We start from the raw sequence: 18741 nt of genomic DNA on the forward strand, positions 1-18741 counted from the left end.
CAAGCAAGTGGAGAATATTTCATCCCTTCCTGAAATGTAACTGGGAGAAGCTGGACAGGCTTTGGTTCACCATAAAATTCCCAATCAGCCTGTTACAGCTACAGTATTTCGACAGCTTTTAAGTTTCTGGTCAAGGTAACTCCTAGTATGTTATTGGCAGGGAGTTCAACAATCACAAGGTTGAAGATAATTAGTTTTTCCCTCGTTGGGACTGGTCTTTTCCTCACACTTGTGTGACACAAGATTTAGCTGCCAGTTATTACGTCGGAATGTTGCCCGAGTCTTGATGCATGTCGGCGTAAGGGTGCCTTTCTATCTGAGAAGTTGTTAATAGTGCTAAAGAGAAGACTGGAGGACTGTTAATTCAGCAACTTTGATTTTTTTCCTACTTTTTTGTGCACAGGACATACCTGGGCATTCTTGCATATTGACAAGTAGAGGCCATGTTATAGCTGTTGCGAAGAGGTTGGCTAGAATGCAGTTACATTCAGAACACAAGACTTGAGAATTACAGTCAGACTTGCTAGAATTCATAATCATTGCAGTAACCAGTGCCTTTGATCCTTCATTGATATAGATAGAGTGAATTGAATGCGCTGAAGACTGGTATTTGATATGCTGAGACCTCAGGCATAAGCCAATATGGATCAGGCATTTGGCATTTCCTGCTGCAATTGAAGGTCGCAAGTTCTTCAATTCCATCTGTGTGCTTCCCCATCAGTGAAGATGGAGAAGTTCACAGAGTCACCTCCCGCCCTTAATTGTTTCATTTTTCATCACTATTCATAAGTAAATGTGTTAGGGCAACAGACTTTGATGTAATCAATTAGTTGTGCAACTGCTTAACCTTTTGTCTCTTGCAAGCTGCTACAACTTTTTAGTATGGATGTAGTACACAAGTGGCAACTCTAAAATATTTTGTATGTGTTGCTCTTGGCATTCTTTCCCACACAGTTCCTCATTGAACCATTGAAGGCCCACAGCGGCTCATGGGTACCCAGTTCTGAGCAGCTAGATTTGTTCTTTCTTTCTCACATTCACCCATTTAACAAGCCAGCTCAACCAACATTAAAATTTCCCCTGAAAAATATGTGCTACCCTCAGTCCCATCATTCAAATGGCAACCAATGTAGAAAAGTACTAACTCATCATCTGAGCAACAGTGGTAATTGGTAACGGGCAGTGAATTTCCTTGACCTTATTTGACTTGTTAGCATGACAGTGCATAATGTCTGGATTTGAGGATCCCCAGTGTTCCCTCCTACTGTGTAGAACAGTGCCACTCCTAATGGTAGGAGGTCCAACTGGTGGAAAGAACATTGCCAGGGTTGGTGATGCGGGAGTCTGGGACATTGGCTGTTGAGGGTATGATTTGGTGAGTATTTCTCTATCTAGTTGACATGCTACTTATCCAGTAGAACTCTGCCAGAACTCCCTACAGTTCTCCCAATTATGGCACCACTGCCTAGATATTTATGATGATGCAGGTCACGTGAGCAGGATATGCCTTTGTTTCTTTTTTACAGTGTTCAGGTTGATGCCAGGTGATGAGTCTGATTTCATGTTAACCAATCTCTTCCCCAAAAAGTTAAAATGAAAATAGATAATATTGCCTGACATTGAATTTTTCTGCCAAATAAATTTGGTGTTCTTTTAACCTATTTCTTAGACATAGATATATTGATTATTAACATTTTAACATTATACTGTTTCTTAAAGTGCCAGAGGTTCCTAAGAAGCCAGCTCTTGAACCATTGAAGCCAAAGGAAGATGCAGTTATCCCAGAAAAGGGTATATTTCATTTTGTTACTTTGGATGTTGGAAATACTTGTTTGGCTAAATACCATGTTGCTTTTTGAACACTAATATTCTATTTCATTCAGATTTCATGTATCTGTTTGGTATCATTGCTACAAATTCCAATAACCACAACTTCCCTCCTTTGTGCTGGGTTGAGTTCAACCAGTTGGATGTTTTTCTCTGTTAATTCCAATTTTGTTAGGTTTCCTTAATGCAACACTCAGGCAGTTAAAACCTTGATGTCAAGAGCAGTCAGGTTCACCTCAGTTCTTGAATTCAGCTCTGTATCCATATTTGAGTTAAGCCTCTAATGAGGCTAGGAGCAGAGTGGTCCTGACAGATTAGCTGAGCACTGAATTTAGTAGCAATGTCATCTACACCATATTATTTTTGTTTGGTCGAGGGTAGACGTTCGGGATGTTAATTAGGCATTATGGAGTTTTCCTGCTTCTTGTGGCCTTTTAGAAATTTTTATGTTGATCCCAGTATTATATCAGCACTGGAGCAAATTAGCTGGAACACAGCGTATGTACTACAAACTACAACCCATAGCCTTTGCTTCAGAAATTTCATGACATCATATGAAGTGAATCACATCGATTAAACCAGCTGCTATGGCCTCAGGAGGAGGCTGAGATGGATTATCCACTTAGGATTTCTGACTGAAAATGTTTGCATTTGTTTATGAGATGTGAGCATAGCTGCCTAGATCAGCATTTATTGCCTATCCTCAATTGCCTTAAGGCTGTGAATGCTTCACCTCTTTCTCTTGCAGTGTCATCAGTGTAGATCAGCGTATTCATTGAGCTTCCTTTGCCTGGTAATTGTTTCAATGGCTACCACCACTTGTGACTTCATGTGGCAGGATTGCAGAGTGTTGATCAGATCCATTGATTATTAAATTGCCAAGTCTGTCCATAGCATGCTGCTTCCATCGCTTAGTAAATATATGGCCCTGAGTGATACTTTCACTGTGTTGGCCCCTCATTTTTAGGTTACGCTGTTGGCATGGTCTCCTATATTCCTTATTGACTCAGGATAAATCCCTTGGTTTGATGGTCATGATAGAATGAGGTCTGGTGTGTGCCGTGAGGCTGGAGATTGTGATTGATGATAATACTGTTGATATTGATAATTTGAACAATTCAGAGTCTATCGTATGTGGCATGGTGTAGTGTCTCCAAGCGTGCTGACAGATTCAGTTTTGCAACAACTACAACTTTAGTTCTCAGTCAGATCGGTCAGTGTTGATGTTACTGAACTATAATCAGGGCGGAAACCTCCAGTCCTTCAGGTGGAAAGGCAATTTAGGTAGGTGAGGTCATGGTACATCAGGACCTGATTGCTTTTGTTCCTCTGCCCAAATCAGGTTCTGTGCAGAAGGCAGATATGTGACCTTCCCATAACGCTGCTGGTAGAGGCCCATAAGTGGTTAATTAATAACCAGTTAAAGGCCTATTCATGCCTGGACTGCAATTATCTGAATTTCAGATGAGACAGCTAAGACGCAATGCGCCTGACTGGTAAACTATTGCAATCTGCCTGACAGAGGTGTCGGAGGGTCCCTTCATCTATATGATTTGTAGATGACATAGGGCAGGTCAACAGTTGCTAGAGGCAGCCCTTAGTTCCCCTCCCCTATGGACCCCAACCCAAGACACCACACCCAGCCCCCACCTCAAACATTTACTTGACTCCTTTGTTCTCACAGTGTTGCTGTATTCCACCTTATTGGTGACTCACAGAGTATGGCAGCTGTCAGCCTCTCCTTGGCTGAAACCTCTTGCTGAGTGGTGTTTCTGCCCCAGTGGGCTTGAGTTCAGAGAAGGGCCTATTGCTGTCCTTGAAATTGTGTGACTAGTGAAAGAGTCAGAGTGGGTACCATATCATCTTTGAGCAAGCAAGTAAGACACCTGATGAAAGCAGAAGATTCCACCATTGATAATATTCGCAAAACTCCCCCTCCTAAAATGTATTCTTTACACTTTCCGTCCTCCATGACTTTTTCAAATGGTGATGAACATGCAAGATTACTAATTCTTAGGCTGAGGTAGGTTAGTAGGTAAGAATCAGCTGATGTTTCTCTCATTTTTTTTGACCTTATGCCATAAGATTTCAGGGAGTGTAAAGTCAATGTTGTGGGCTCCAAGGTTCACTGTGTCAAGTTTATATACCATGGCATCTCCACCTTTGGTGTATCTGTCCTGTGGTGGGACAGCACCTAGTCAGGGATGATGTCAGTCTGGCTCAACAACTTAATTTGGTGTGTGTGTGTGTTGGGGGGGGATGGTGTTTGGGGGGGGTGGGGTGTGTTTATATCAGACTGTTGCTGTTGTACTTTGTGAATCTTCCAATTTTGGCACAAGTTCCCAGTTGTTACTGAGGAACACTTTGCAGTGTCAGCCCGGCAGGCTATGTCTTTACTATTCTTTACTGTCCATGCCCAAGTCAGTGCTGGGTTGTCACTCTTGTTTCAGTTTAACAATTTTTTCTCCTAGTTTATGCAAATGATGAAAGACCATCTCTTTCAAATATACTTGTATTATTTCACAATGTTGCTAGATATCATAATCGTAAAAACATTCAACCTTAGGCGTCCTAACATTAAAGTGTTCATATTTTTAAAGTGCCAGAAGTTCCTAAGAAACCAGTTCTTGAACCATTGAAACCGAAAAGAGAGGTGGTGGCTCCTGAGGAAGGTACTTTTCTTTTTGTTATTTATAGATGCTGGAAATACTTATTGGAATAAATAGTACATTGATGCTTAAATATTCATATTTTGTTTTTTAGTTTGTGTTTTAAATGTTTAAGTACTTGTATTATTGCTACTAACTCCAAGTCATGCAACTAACTTCCTTTGTGCTACAGATGATTCCAAACAGTGAAGTGTTTTCCCTCACTCCCCATTAACTTCAATTTTGCTTTCGCTACCATACTCCTTCAGTTTTGCTTTAGTGCCTTACCTAATCAAATGAACTCTTGATCTCAAAACAGTCACTCTCACTTCACCTCTAGAGTTCATGTCTTTTCTTCATGTTACAAACAAAGCTAAAGTTAGTTGTTGAGCAGAGCCCAAACTGAGCATCAGCAAACTGTTTAAATTGATAACCCTGTCACCTGCACCTTCCATAGTTATGCAGTTGTTTGAGAGTGTTGATGGGGCAACTACTGGTAAGTTTGTTTTTTTTCTGATGCTGAAAATGAGCACCATGTCCTTGTCTCTGAGCAGCCACCTGCTCCCCCCACTCCCTTGCCACCTTGCCACCAACCCCATCCCTGCCTCACTCACTGTGGCCTAGGGTTCTTGGCTACCAACAGCAGCCACCACTCCCGGTGGTACTGCCTGAAATGGACTTCAAGATTAATCAACAGCTCTCAATGGGCAGAATGTCAAAACCTAAGGTCCTGGATCCTTGGGTAGGTCGGATGCTGGTCATGTATGAGCCTTACAGGTGCTTAATCAATTCAGGCCTCCACTTCGGGTCTAACATGAGTTTCCAAATCATTCTCCATCTGCTGGGCTGAATCCAAGTCAATTGCATTAAATCCAATTCCATAAGGTTTCATTTAGAGGGTTCTCAGGACCTACAATTTAGTCACTTCCATGACTCTGTCCTGCTTTTAGTACAGGACATAATCCAAAGATAGTGATGCAGCAGTCGGGTATCTTGACTGTAAAGTATGATTCCGTGAGTACAACCTCGTGAGGCTGTTGCTTGAATAGTCTATCATAATACTCGTCAATTGAAGAGCCTTCCCAATTTTGACACAACACCCCAGATATTGCCAAGGAAATATCAACTGGGGGGGGGTGTTTTTTTTTGTTTCCAGTATTTCATGAATGCTAGTCTTGTCTTACTTTGATTGATTTCACCCTCAGCATTTGTTCAGCAGAATAATGTCGCTTTTGATACAACTGCTGCACTATTTTAACTTGTTGCCTAGATATATCAATGACAAGAACATTGGATCTTAAACATCTTAACATTGTCCTGTTTTTTTAAGTGCTAGAAGTTCCAAAGAAGCCAGTTCCTGAACCCTTGAAACCAAAGAAAGAGGCAGTCGTTCCTGAGAAAGGTAGCTTATTTTGGTTATTTCAGATGCTGGAATTACTTGCAAAAAGCAAACAGCTTATGGCTATTTAAATATTAAGAAGCTGGGCTATGTCCAACATTAAGAAATAAAGATACAAAAATTAAAAGTAAGATTTAAACTCTAAGAACCAGAAAATTTTAATGATCTATTAAACTGAGATGTGAATCCTATGTGAATATCCATTTAATTTCATACAATTCAGAATTACTTTCGTTCATGTAATTATTTTAAGTACTCTTTTTTATTACAAAAATAGGAATCACAACATCCTAAATTTGTGCATTATTTTGAGTACAATAATTATAACTTTAAAGAAGTTACTTTCACAATAAATTTACATTCATTTGTTTCATTTGGTTTGATTTTACCTTCCGTAAATTTGCAATTGTGACTGTTCCAATTTCAATGCATCATTCTCTACATCTATGCATCTCAGTGTTACTTTCAACATCCTCAAGATCAAAATGCACATCTGCACCTATTTTCTGAATGCTTGTTAATGCTCTGTATGTTTCAACATCAGTGTCAAAGGTAATGTTTGTAGCATCACACACTACAGAAAGTGGCTAATTCTGCATATTGTGTTTTCATTCATGGGAGATGTGTATCACTGACTAGGTCATCATTTATTACCTATCCTTAAATTCCCTTGAGAAGGTGATGGTGAGCTGCCTTCATGAACCATTGCCATCTATCCATAGCATGGCACACACACATTCTTTCTCTCTCTCTCTCTCTCTCTCTCTCTCTCTCTTCCCACCCCCCCTCCCCCCACCCCCCCCCCCCCCCCCCCCCCCCCCCCCACCACCACTACCACTCCCCCCGCCCTTTTGGGCAGCAGCTATATCTTTCAAGGCTGATAATACTGAGCTGATTAGTGTCAGATGTTGAAATCTGTGTCTTATATTCTGTGCCCTTGCCACTCGAAATGTTTCTTCCAAATAGAAATAGTAATTCATCAGCTAAGGGATGGCAGTGAGTGTTAATTCACAGGAGGTTTCCTTAATTATGTTTAACCTGATAATGTGAGACTTTACGGCATCTGAAGTCAATGTTGTGTACTCCTAGTGTCATTCCAATCCCAATACTACTGTGTCTGTCCTGCCGGTGGGATAAGACGTATCCTTGATAGTGTTGCAGGAGTTGGGGACATTAGCTGTTAGTCATGATTTGGTCTGTATGACTATGTCAGACTGTGGCTTAACCAGTCCATGAGACAGCACTCTGAATCTTGGAATAACTCCCCGAATGTTAATGAAGAAGGATTTGTAGCATCAACTCAGCTAGATGTGACTTCATTGTTTCTTATGTTCAGATCAGTGCCAGGCAATCTGCCTAGTTTTATTTTAATCAATTTCTTCCCTGGAAGGTATAAATGACAATAGATAGTGTTGTCCTGTGTTGAATGTTTCTGCCATCATCTCTGTTGTATCTGTTGCTTAGATTTGATACATGAATGATAGAAGTATTGCATCCAGAACATTTTAACATTCTCTGTCTTTTTTAAAAGTTCCAGAGGTTCCTAAGAAACCAGTTCCTGAACCGCCGAAACCAAAGAAAGAAGTTCCAGAAAAAGGTGTTATTTTTGCTTTCCTAGATATTGGAAATGCCATAATACTGTTTAAACATTAATAGTTTCTTTTATATATATTTCATGCTTTAATATATCTCTTAGTATTGTTATGGGAAATTCAAGCACGCACAACTAGATGCAACAACAACCTCAAAAAAGCTTTTTAGATTAGATTCCCCACCAACCCTCTGAAGAGTAACCCACCTAGACCCATTTCTCTCTGACTAATGCACCTAACACTATGGGCAATTTGGCATGGCCAATTCACCTGACCTGCACATCTTTGGACTGTGGGAAGAAACTGGAGCACCGAAGAAACCCACGCAGACACAGGGAGAATGTGCAAACTCCACACAGACAGTTGCCTGAGGCTGGAATTGATCCTGGGACCCTGGTGCTGTGAGGCAGCAGTGCTAGCCACTGTGCCACCCATAATGTTAGACAGCATGAGAACAGACCCTGTGGTCCAACCAATCCAGGTCGACCATAATTCCAAACTAAACTAATCTCACCTGCCTCCACTTGGTTCACATCCAAACATTTCCTATTATGTACCTGTCCAAATGTCTTTCTCGTCATTCCCATTATTTTAAATTTTTATAGGGCTCCTTGATGCCACACTTGATCAAATGCTGTCTTGATATCAAAGGGCAGTCACTCTTCCCTCAGCTCTTTTGTTCAAGTTTGAATGTGGAACTGGACTGCAATGAGACCTGAACTCAGTGTTACTGGTGGAACCCAAATTAGGTGTCAGGAAGAGCTATTACTGTCCAAGTGTCACTTGATATTATTGTCAGTGTAACCTTCTATCACTTTTCTGATGATTGAAAGTGGACTGTTAGGCTAGTAATTTTTCTGTTCTTTGTGGACAGGACGTACTTGAGCTATTTTGCTCATTGTTGTGTAGTTGTCAATCCTGTAACTGTATTGGAACAGCTTGGCGAAAGACCGTGATAATTTTTGGAGCACAATATTTGATTACTATAACTCTGATTTTGTCAAGTCCAATACCTTTTGCTACATCCAGTGCCTTCAGCCATTTTCTAATAAAGTGTGGAATTGGCTCATGACTAGGCCAGGAAGAATCAATCACTTCACACTTCAGCTGAAGATAGTGGCTGATGCATCAACATGTCTTTTGTATTATGGGGTTGTTTGTGGAGACTTTTCCAACCCAAAATTGTTTCATTATTGACAACTATCCATAACTGAATGTGGCAGAACTACAAATATTGTTTCTAGAATCAGATAAAGCAAGCAGCTTCAGGTGTTTATGATACACGTATTCAGCTTCACCAGTGGGTCTGTCCTGCTGGTTTTGGACAGGATGTAGCCAATGATGGTGATGCCAGAGTCTAAGCCATTGACTGTAAGGTATAATTTGATCAGTATGTCAGTGTTGGGCTGTTGTTTGACTATTCTGTGGAATACTCACCTAATTTTGGATAATTGCCAGATTTAGTCAGGTTGAACGTGCCTTTGTTGTTTCTTGTATTTTAGGTTATTTATGCTTGATGATTTGTCCAGTTTCATTTTAACTAGATTCTTCCTGAGTATATGTATATTTGGATAGGTTATATCATTGGGTTCAATTTCTTTCCAAGTATGTTTGTGTCAGGTAGTTGCGTTTACATCTCAATGATAAAAGCAGATTGTCATAACCATCTTAATGCTATGCTGTTTCTTAAAGTTCCAGAGATTCCTAAGAAGCCAGTTCCCGAGCCATTGAAACCAAAGAAAGAGGTTCCAGAAAAAGGTACATTTAATTTTTTAGATTAAGAATACAGAATTATTCCTTTTAAAGCAGCGATTAAGAGCTTTTTTCTTTCGTTTGAGCCAGAAATTTTCTTCCACAGAAGTTTTAAATTTATTGAGAGACAAGGGTTATGGGGGTTTACATAGACAGGGAAATTGAGCTGAGACCACAATCATCAATCATTTTATTCAATGGTGGAACAGATTTGAAAGGCCAAATGGCCTTCTCCTGCATTCCTATAAACAGGTACATGTTGGACAGGTCTGGACCACAAGACTTTACGACTCCAATCAGGATATTGTAAGGCTCCATATCCAGCTGTTGCTTCCTATCACATGGAATAAATGAACTTGACTGAAGGCAGACGTCTGTGCTGCTGGGATCTCAACAAGAGGCTGAGATGGATAGGCCACATGACATTTCTCGCTGGAAGTTGTGTTAAATAGTTTAGGATGATCTTTTGTGCTGAGGTGTTGGGCTCTGCCATTATTGAGGATGGAGATGTCTGTGGCCTGTCCCCCTTCGACTGGTTCTTTCATTTTATACCATCATTCCTAGCTGAATGTGCAGAGCTGTGACCTGATCTATTGGTTGTGGGATTGCTTAACTCTGTGCACTGTCTCCATATTTGTCATGCATGCTTCTTATGTTGTAGTTTTACTGTGTTCAGACCTCAATTTTAAGTAGGTTTGATGCTGTTTCTGGGTTGCTTTCTGCATTTAATCAAGGATTGATTCCCTGACTTCCTGGTAATAGAAGAATGAAGTCGGTGCTCTGTCATGAGATTGCACATTGCAGATGATTACAATATTGTTGCTATTGACAGTGCACATTGCCTCAAGGATGCCCTGTTTTCAGCTACAAAATCTGAATTGAATGTATGCATTGTAACATGGTGCTAATGCCATGCAACACAAGCCCAGTTGGCAGTTTCAATGTCCTTTAGAGCAGGCCTGTTCAGTGAATACACAGTGTGCTTTTGCGGGAGTGTGAAAATGTAGGACTGTTGATTTATTGGCAGCTGCGGATAGCGGGTACTTGGTAGGTGGGAGTGAATAGATTGTCTCCTTGGTCAGCTTTGGCTTGATTCTGTAAGGACTCACAGACACTGAAGTCAATGTTCATACTCCCTGGATTGCTCTTTCCCACCTCAAAACACTGTGTCCATGCCGAATCTGTCCTGTTGAGGGGACAGGACACAGCCAGACATGACGGTGCATCGGCCTAGGGCTTTGATTTGATTCAGTGAATATGACTGTGCCGTGCAGTAGCTAAGTGACAGAGCTCCTAACTTTGGCACAAATTCCCAGATGGGAATGAGAGGACTGCACACAATCGGATGGGTACAATGCACCTTTATCATTGTTGCTGTTTGTTTTAATTAATTTCTCCCCTGTATGCAAATTGACATAGTCACTTAGGATTGAATTTCTCTGTTAAGTATGTTTGTATGATTTTAACTTCTTGTTTTGATATCTTAATTATAAAATCATTGTATATTAAACTTAACATTATACTGTTTCTGTAGTGCCAGAAGTTCCTAAGAAGCCAGTTCCTGAACCATTCAAACCAAAGAAAGAGGTTCCAGAAAAAGGTACATATAGTGTTTTATACATCATGGAAATAATAGTAAGTAACTTTTTTTAACTAATAGTTGGAATCAATTCATACTGGCTGGCCCAGCATTGATGTTCAGTCCCTAATTGGCCTGGTGAAGCTAATGGAAAGCTGTCTTCTTGATCTGATGCATTCCTTGGGGGTTTGGTACAGCCACGGTGCTGTTAGAAAAGGAGTGTGAAGTTTTAAAGAGAAAGTGAGGACTGCAAATGCTGGAGACCAGAGCTGAAAAATGTGATGCTGGAAAAACACAGCAGGCCAGGCAGTATCCAAGGAGCAGGAGAATCGACGTTTCGGGCATAAGCCCTTCTTCAGGAACGTGTGAAGTTTTTAACCCAGTGAATTTGAGGGAGCAGTAGTATATTTCCAAGTCAGGATCATGTGTGAACTTGGACAGGGATGTGCCGATGGTGACGTTTGATGCATCTGCTGCCCTTGTCCTTCACGATCGTAGAGGTTGCAGTTTGGAAAGAGGTTTTGATAGAAGGTTGGTGAGTTACAGCATATGTCTTTTAGATAATACACACTGTGGCAAATGTGTGCCAGTGATGAAGGGAGTGCTTGTTGAAGATGGTGGCTGGGTAGCGGGATCAAGCAGTTTTCTGTGTGCTAGATGCTGCCAAGCTTCTTGAGTGTTTTTGGAGCTTCAGCCAACCAGGCAAGTGGCACATATTTCATCACCATCCTGACTTGTGCCTTGTAGATGATGGACAGGCTTTGGGGAGTCAGGAGGTGAGTTAGTCACTGCAGTATTCCTAGCTTCTGACCCACTCTTGTAGACACAGTACTTGTATGGCCAGTTCAGTTCAATTTCTGGTCTGTTGTAAGTGGTGTGGTTATTGTTAGTGTGGGATGGTAATGCCATTGAACAGGAAAAAGTGATCATTAGAATCTGTCCTGTTCAGAATGATCATTGTTTGGCACTGGCCCCTAGTGCAAATGTTGCAGCCACTTGTCAGCCCAAGCCTGGATATTGTCCCTGAGTTGCTACATTTGAAGATGGACTGTGCCATATATGAGGAGTGATGGCTGATGCAAAGCATTGTACAGTCATCTGCAAACATCAAACTTCTGACCGTATGTTGGAGAGAAGGTCATTGATGAAGCAGCTGAAGATGATTGAGCCAAGGACACTGCCCTGAGGAACGTCTACAGAGATATCCTGTGACTGAACTGACTGACCTCTACCAATGACAACCATCTTCCTTTGTGGTAGGTCTAACCCCAACTGGTGGAGAGCATTCATCCTTATTTCTATTGACTCCAGTTTTGCTAGGTCAACTGAGACCTTACTCTCCAGGTCAGTCACTCCCAGTTCACCTTGCCTCTTCCATGCATGTTTGGACAATGACTGTAATGAAACCAGGAATTGGATGAGCCTGCCTAGAACCCAACGTGAGTGTCAGTGTTGAGTAAATGCTGCTTGATAGCTCTGTGAAAGATTCCTTCCATCATCTTACTGATGATCAAGAATTGAATGTAGACTTGTTGCTCTAAATTGTTTTGTTCTTTCCTGGGATGTGTGTGTTGCTGACCAGACCGTATTTATTGTCTATCCCTAATTGCCCATGAATTGAGTGGCTTACTAGGACAGTTCAGAGGGCAGTTAAAGATTACCAACATTGCTGTGTGTCTGAAGTCATGTGTGGGCCAAACCAGGTGGGGTCAGCAGATTTCCTGTCCTAAAACAGGTCTAGTGAACCAAATGAGCTTTTACAAAATCAGTGATAATTTCATAGCTGGCATTACTGAGATTCGAGATTTCAATTCCAGATTTATCATCAGCTGAATTTAAATTCCACCAGCAGCCATGATGAGATTTGAACCCATTCCCCTGGAGACTGGCTCTCGAAATTAGTTCTCCTCCGGGAATATTAAAATTATGCTCCCATCTCCCCATAAATATTATTGTTCTATATTAATGTTTTTTCATATTTTGTTAAGTGTTTTTGCCATTACTGCCATCTCCAAAACCCCAATCATCTTCGTTTTTGGTAAGTATGACTCCAATCAGCAGAGACATTGCCCCTGATTCTCATCAACTCAATTTGACTCGTGCTCGTTAATATCTCACTTAATCGATGGCTGCGATGATTTCACACACTCATTTGTACTACCATAGGAAATGCAAATTCAAGCAGAATGGAATATAAGAGTAGGACAACTTTACTGCAGTCGGAGTGAACGTTTGTGAGGGCATATTTGGTGTGCAGTTTTGGTCATTTTATTTGAAAAAAGGCATGATTGCTGATGCTGTTTGGGGAAGGTTTACTCAACTCATTCTTTGAATGAAGGATTTCAGTTGTGACAAGTGTTTAAATGACTTAGGCCTCAATCCCAAGGGCGGCACGGTGGCACAGTGGTTAGCACTGCTGCCTCACAACGCCAGAGACCTGGGTTCAATTCCCGCCTCAGGCGACTCTCTGTATGGAGTTTGCACATTCTCCCTGTGTCTGTGTGGGTTTCCTCCGGGTGCTCCGGTTTCCTCCCACACTCCAAAGGTGTGCAGGTTAGGTGAATTGGCCATACTAAATTGCCCGTAGTGTTAGGTAAGGGGTAGATGTAGGGGTATGGGTGGGTTGCGCTTCGGCGCGGCGGTGTGGACTTGTTGGGCCGAAGGGCCTGTTTCCACACTGTAAGTAATCTAATCTAATCCACTGGAGTTTGGAAGAATGTGATGTTCTCTTTGATACATACAAGATCTTGAAGGGACTGCGTAAGATGGATACTAGGAAGCCTTTCGTCATGTAGGGAAGTTTATAACTGCAGGGCATTTTGAGAATCAAGAGTCTTCCTTTTAAGACAGAAACCGAGAGTTGTTTTTCCTTTCGGAGGACAGTTAGAGTCTGAAATTTTCTTCCTCAGAAGTTTTAAAGTTTTTGATAAACAAGACTGTCATGGGTTATGTAGTGAGGGAAATTGAGCTGGGACCACAACCACAACAATCATCGTACTGAATGGTGGCGCAGACCTGAAGGGCTGAATGGCCTTCTCCTGCATTCCTATTATTAGATAGACATCAATGTTGTCACTATAATGGAACAATATGGACACGGTCATGGCTAGATCTGAATCGTGAGGCTTTATGACTCCAATCAGAATGTTGTAAGGCCCTGTATCCAATGGTTTCAGCTTTTTTTTGCATATTACACAGAATAAATCAACTTGACTGAAGACAGCCATCTGTGCTTCTGGGAACTCAACAAGAGGCTGAGGTGGATAGGGCACATGACACTTCTTGCTGGAGATTGTATCAAATAGTTTAAGATTATCCTTTGTGCTGAGGTGTTGGGCTCTGCTGTTATTAAGGATGGAGATTTTCGTCGCCTGTCCCCCTTCCACTGGTTATTTTATTTTCCATTGTTAAAAATCACACAATACCAGGTTCTTGTCCAACAGGTTTATTTGGATGCTGTAGCTTTCAGAGCAATGCTCCTTCCACCCCAGTCCAACACCGGCAGCTTCAAATCATTTTCCATCTTCATTACTGGCTGAATGTGTAGGATTGCAGAGCTCGGACCTGATCTATTGGTTGTGGAATTGCATAACTCTGTGCACTGTCTCTGCTGTTTGCCATGCATGCCTTCTGTGTTGTAGTTTTACTGTGTTCAGACCTCACTTTTAGGCAGGTTTGGTGTTGTTTCTGGCTTGCCCTTCTTCATTGAAACAGGATTAATCCCCTGGTTTCATGATAATACAGGAATGAAGTCTGTGCTCTGTCATGAAGTTGCATATTGCAGATGATTACAATATTGCTGCTGTTGACAATGCAGTTTGCCTCAAAGACGGCCAGTTTTAAGCTGCTAAATCTGTATTGAATGTATACATGATAACATGGTGGTAAAAACCTCGCAACACAAGCCCAGTTGCAGTAATGATATCCTTCAGAGAAGGCCTGTTCAATGAATAGACAGTGTGCTCTTGCAGGAGTGTGAAAGTGCAGGACTATTGATTTATCAGATACTGGGGGAATGTGGTTGCTTGGTAGGTGGGAGAGAATAGGGCATTTCCTTGGCCAGCTATGGCTTGACAATGAATGGCAAGTTATCTTCTTGATCTGATGCATTCTTTGCAGGGTCAGTAGACAATGAAGTCAATGTTCAGGTTGACTGGGTTGCTCTTTCCCAACTCTGTACCACTGTGTTCCTGCTGAATCTGTCCTGCTGAGGGGACAGGACACAACCAAAGATTGCGATGCTCTGTTCTAGGGCTTTGGCTGTATAGATTGATTCAGTGAATATGACTGTGTTATACAGTAACTAAGGGTCAGCTCTCCTAATTTTGGAACAGGTCCTCAGATGGGAATGAGAGGACTTCACTTGCTCAAACATGTGCAGAGCGGCTTTATCATTGTCGCTGTTTTGTTTTAATCAATTTCTCCCCCAGTATGCAAATTGACAAAGTCACTTGGATTGAACTCCTCTGTTAAGTATATTTGTGTGATTTTAACTTCTTGTTTTGATATATTAATTATAAAATCATTGTATATTAAACTTAAAATTATACTGTCTCTGCAGTGCCAGAAATTCCTAAGAAGCCAGTTCCTGAACCATTGAAACCAAAGAAAGAGGTTCCAGAAAAAGGTACATTTAATTTTTATAGATCATGAAAATAACAGTAGGTAACTTTTTTTAACTAATAGTTGGAATCAATGCATAACTGGCTGGCCCAGCATTGATTTTCAGTCCCTAATTGTCCTGGAGAAGCTGATGGCAAGTTATCTTCTTGATCTGATGCATTCTTTGCGGGATCAGTACAGCCACGGTGCTGTTAGAAATGGAATGTGAAGTTTTAACCCTGCGACCATAAAGGAGCAACAGTATATTCCTGAGTTAGGATCACGTGTGACTTGAACAGGGATGTGTGGGTGGTAATGTTCCCATACATCTGCTGCGCTTGTCCTTTGGAAAGTGTTTTTGATGGAAGGTTGGTGAGTTACAGCAGAACGTCTTTTAGATAGCCCACTGTGTGTCAGTGGTGAAGGGAGTGCTTGCTGAAGATGGTGGGTGAGTAGCGGATCAAGCTGTTTGCTGTGTGCTGGATGCTGGCAAGCTTCTTGAGTGTTTTTGGAGCTACAGCCAGCCAGGCAAGTGGGAGGAATATCATCACCATCCTGGCTTGCGCCTTGTAGATGAGGGACAGGCTTTGGGAAATCAGGAGGTGACATACTCACTGCAGTATTCCTAGCTTCTGACCTGCTCTTCTAGACACAGTACTTATGTGGCCAGTTCAGTTCGATTTCTGGTCTGTTGTAGGTGGCCTGGTTGTTGTTAGTGTGGGATAGTAATGCCATTGAATAGGAAAATGTGATCATTAGAATCTGTCCTGTTCAGGATGATCACTGTCTGGCACTGACCCCTAGTGCAAATGTTGCAGCCACTTGTCAGCCCAAGCCTGTATATTGTCCCAGTCTTGCTGCATTTGGATATGGACTGTGCCATTTCTGAGGAGTAATGACTGATGCAAAGCATTGTACAGTTATCTGCAAACATCAAACTTCTGACCGTATGTTGGAGAGAAGGTCGTTGACGAAGCAGCTGAAGATGGTTGAGCCAAGGACACTGTCCTGAGGAACGTCTCAATTGATTGCCATCAATTGATTTTGAATGAAAGACTTAAATTGTGAAGAATGGTTGAACGGATTGGCCCTAAATCCACTTTGGTTTGGAAGAATGTGGTGTTCTCATTCAAACATACAAGATCTTGAAGGGAATGTGTAGGACTGCAGAGCTGTAACCTGATCTATTGGTTGTGAAATTGCTTAACTCTGTGCACTGTCTCCACTGTTTGCCATGCCATCCTGTGTTGTAGTTTTATTGTGTTCACACCTCACTTTTAGACAGGTTTGGTGCTGTTTCTGGCTTACCCTTCTTCCTTGAACCAGGATTAATCCCCTGGATTCATGGTAATACAGGAGTGAAGTCTGTGCTCTGTCATGAGGTTGCACATTGCAGATGATTACAATATTGCTACTATTGACAGTGCACATTTCCTCAAAAATGGCCAATTTTAAGCTGCTAAATCTGTATTGAATTGTATGCATGTTAACACAGTGGTAAATGCCTTGCAGCACAAGCCCAGTTGCAGTCACCATGTTTTTCAGAGCAGGCCTGTTCAGTGAATACACAATGTGCTCTTGCAAGTGTAGGACTATTGATTTATTGGCTGCTGGGGGAAGTGAGTGCTTAGTATGTGGGAGTGAATAGGGTATTTCCTTGACTAGCTTTGACATGATTCCATATGGACTGAAGTCAATGTTCAGCTCTTTGGATTGCCCTCTCCCAACTCCATACCCATCTGTCTCTACCAAATCTATCCTGCTAAAGGGACAGGATGCAACCAGAGATTGTGATGCTTCTGCCTAGGGCTTTGGCTGTATGGTTTGTTTCAGTGAATATGACTGTTTTATGCAGTACCTAAAGGACAGCTGTCCTAAGTTTGGCACAGGTCCCCAGATGGGAATGAGAGGACTTCACTTGGTCAAATGGTTACAATGTGGCTTTATCATTGTCGCTGTTTTGTTTTAACCAGTTTCTCCCCCAGTATGCAAATTGACAAAGTCACTTTGGATTGAATTCCTCTGTTAAGTATGTTTGTGTGATTTTCACTTCTAGTTTTGATATCTTAATGATAAAATCATTGTATATTAAACTTAACATTATACTGTTTCCGTAGTGCCAGAGGTTCCTAAGAAACCGGAGGTTCCTGAACCATTGAAATCAAAGAAAGAAGTTCCAGAAAAAGGTACATTTAATTTTTTATACATCATGGAAATAATAGCAGGTAACTTCTTTTAGCTAATAGTTGAAGTTGAAGTCTATGCATACTGGCCGGCACAGCATTGATTTTTAGTCTCGAATTGCCTTGCTAAAGCTGATAGAAAGCTATCTTCTTGATCCGATGCATTCCTTGAGGGCGGTCGTTACAGCTACAGTGCTGTTAGAAAGGAAGTGTCATGTTTTTAACCCAGTGACCTTGAAGGAGCAACAGTATATTTCTGAGTCAGGATCACGTGTGACTTGGACAGGGACGTGCGGATGGTAATGTTCCCATACATCTGCTGCGCTTGTCCTTTTGGAAAGTGTTTTTGATGGAAGGTTGGTGAGTTACAGCAGAACGTCTTTTAGATAGCCCACTGTGTGTCAGTCGTGAAGGGAGTGCTTGCTGAAGATGGTGGGTGAGTAGCGGATCAAGCAGTTTGCTGTGTGCTGGATGCTGGCAAGCTTCTCGAGTGTTTTTGGAGCTACAGCCAGCCAGGCAGGCTTTGGGGGGTCAGGAGGCGAGGTACTCACTGCAGTATTCCTAGCTTCTGACCTGCTCTTGTAGACACATTACTTATGTGGCCAGGTCAGTTCAATATCTGGTCTTTTGTAAGTGATAGTGTGGGATGGTAATGCCATTGAACAGGAAAAAGTGATAATTAGAACCTATCCCATTCAGAATGATCATTGTCTGGCACTGGCCCCAGTGCAAATATTGCAGCCACTTGTCAGCCCAAGCCTGGTTATTGTCCATGTCTTGCTGCATTTGGATATGGACTGTGCCATATATGAAGAGTGATGACTGATGCAAAGCATTGTAGTCATCTGCAAACATCAAAGTTCTGACCATATGTTGAGAGAAGGTCATTGATGAAGCAGCTGAAAATGGTTGAGCCAAGGACATTGCCCTGAGGAACATCTACAGAGATATCCTGTGACTGAACTGACTGACTTCTACCAATGACAACCATCTTATTTGTGGTAGGTCTGAACCCAATTGGTGGAGAGCATTCATCCATATTTCTATTGACTCCAGATTTGCTAGGTCAACTGGTAACTTATTCTCCAGGTCAGCCACTCCCAGCTCACCTTGCCTCTTCCATGCATGTTTGGACAATGTTTTGACTGTAATGAAACCA

General features: G+C 41.7%; 1 protein-coding gene across 1 annotated transcript in view; it reads left to right on the plus strand.

Annotated features, from left to right (window-relative positions):
- The window catches only part of ttn.2 (titin, tandem duplicate 2), a 346071-nt gene that overhangs the window by 187429 nt on the left and 139901 nt on the right, over positions 1 to 18741 (plus strand). Inside the window, exons 142-149 of the mRNA XM_072579113.1 lie at positions 1720 to 1791; positions 4428 to 4499; positions 5806 to 5877; positions 7406 to 7471; positions 9159 to 9224; positions 10753 to 10818; positions 15359 to 15424; positions 17517 to 17585. Coding sequence (XP_072435214.1) covers positions 1720 to 1791; positions 4428 to 4499; positions 5806 to 5877; positions 7406 to 7471; positions 9159 to 9224; positions 10753 to 10818; positions 15359 to 15424; positions 17517 to 17585 — 549 coding nt within the window. The remainder of the gene's footprint in view (positions 1 to 1719; positions 1792 to 4427; positions 4500 to 5805; positions 5878 to 7405; positions 7472 to 9158; positions 9225 to 10752; positions 10819 to 15358; positions 15425 to 17516; positions 17586 to 18741) is intronic.

This window comes from Chiloscyllium punctatum, chromosome 10 (genome assembly GCF_047496795.1).
Source record: "Chiloscyllium punctatum isolate Juve2018m chromosome 10, sChiPun1.3, whole genome shotgun sequence".
In the NCBI taxonomy this organism is placed as follows: Eukaryota; Metazoa; Chordata; class Chondrichthyes; order Orectolobiformes; family Hemiscylliidae; genus Chiloscyllium; species Chiloscyllium punctatum.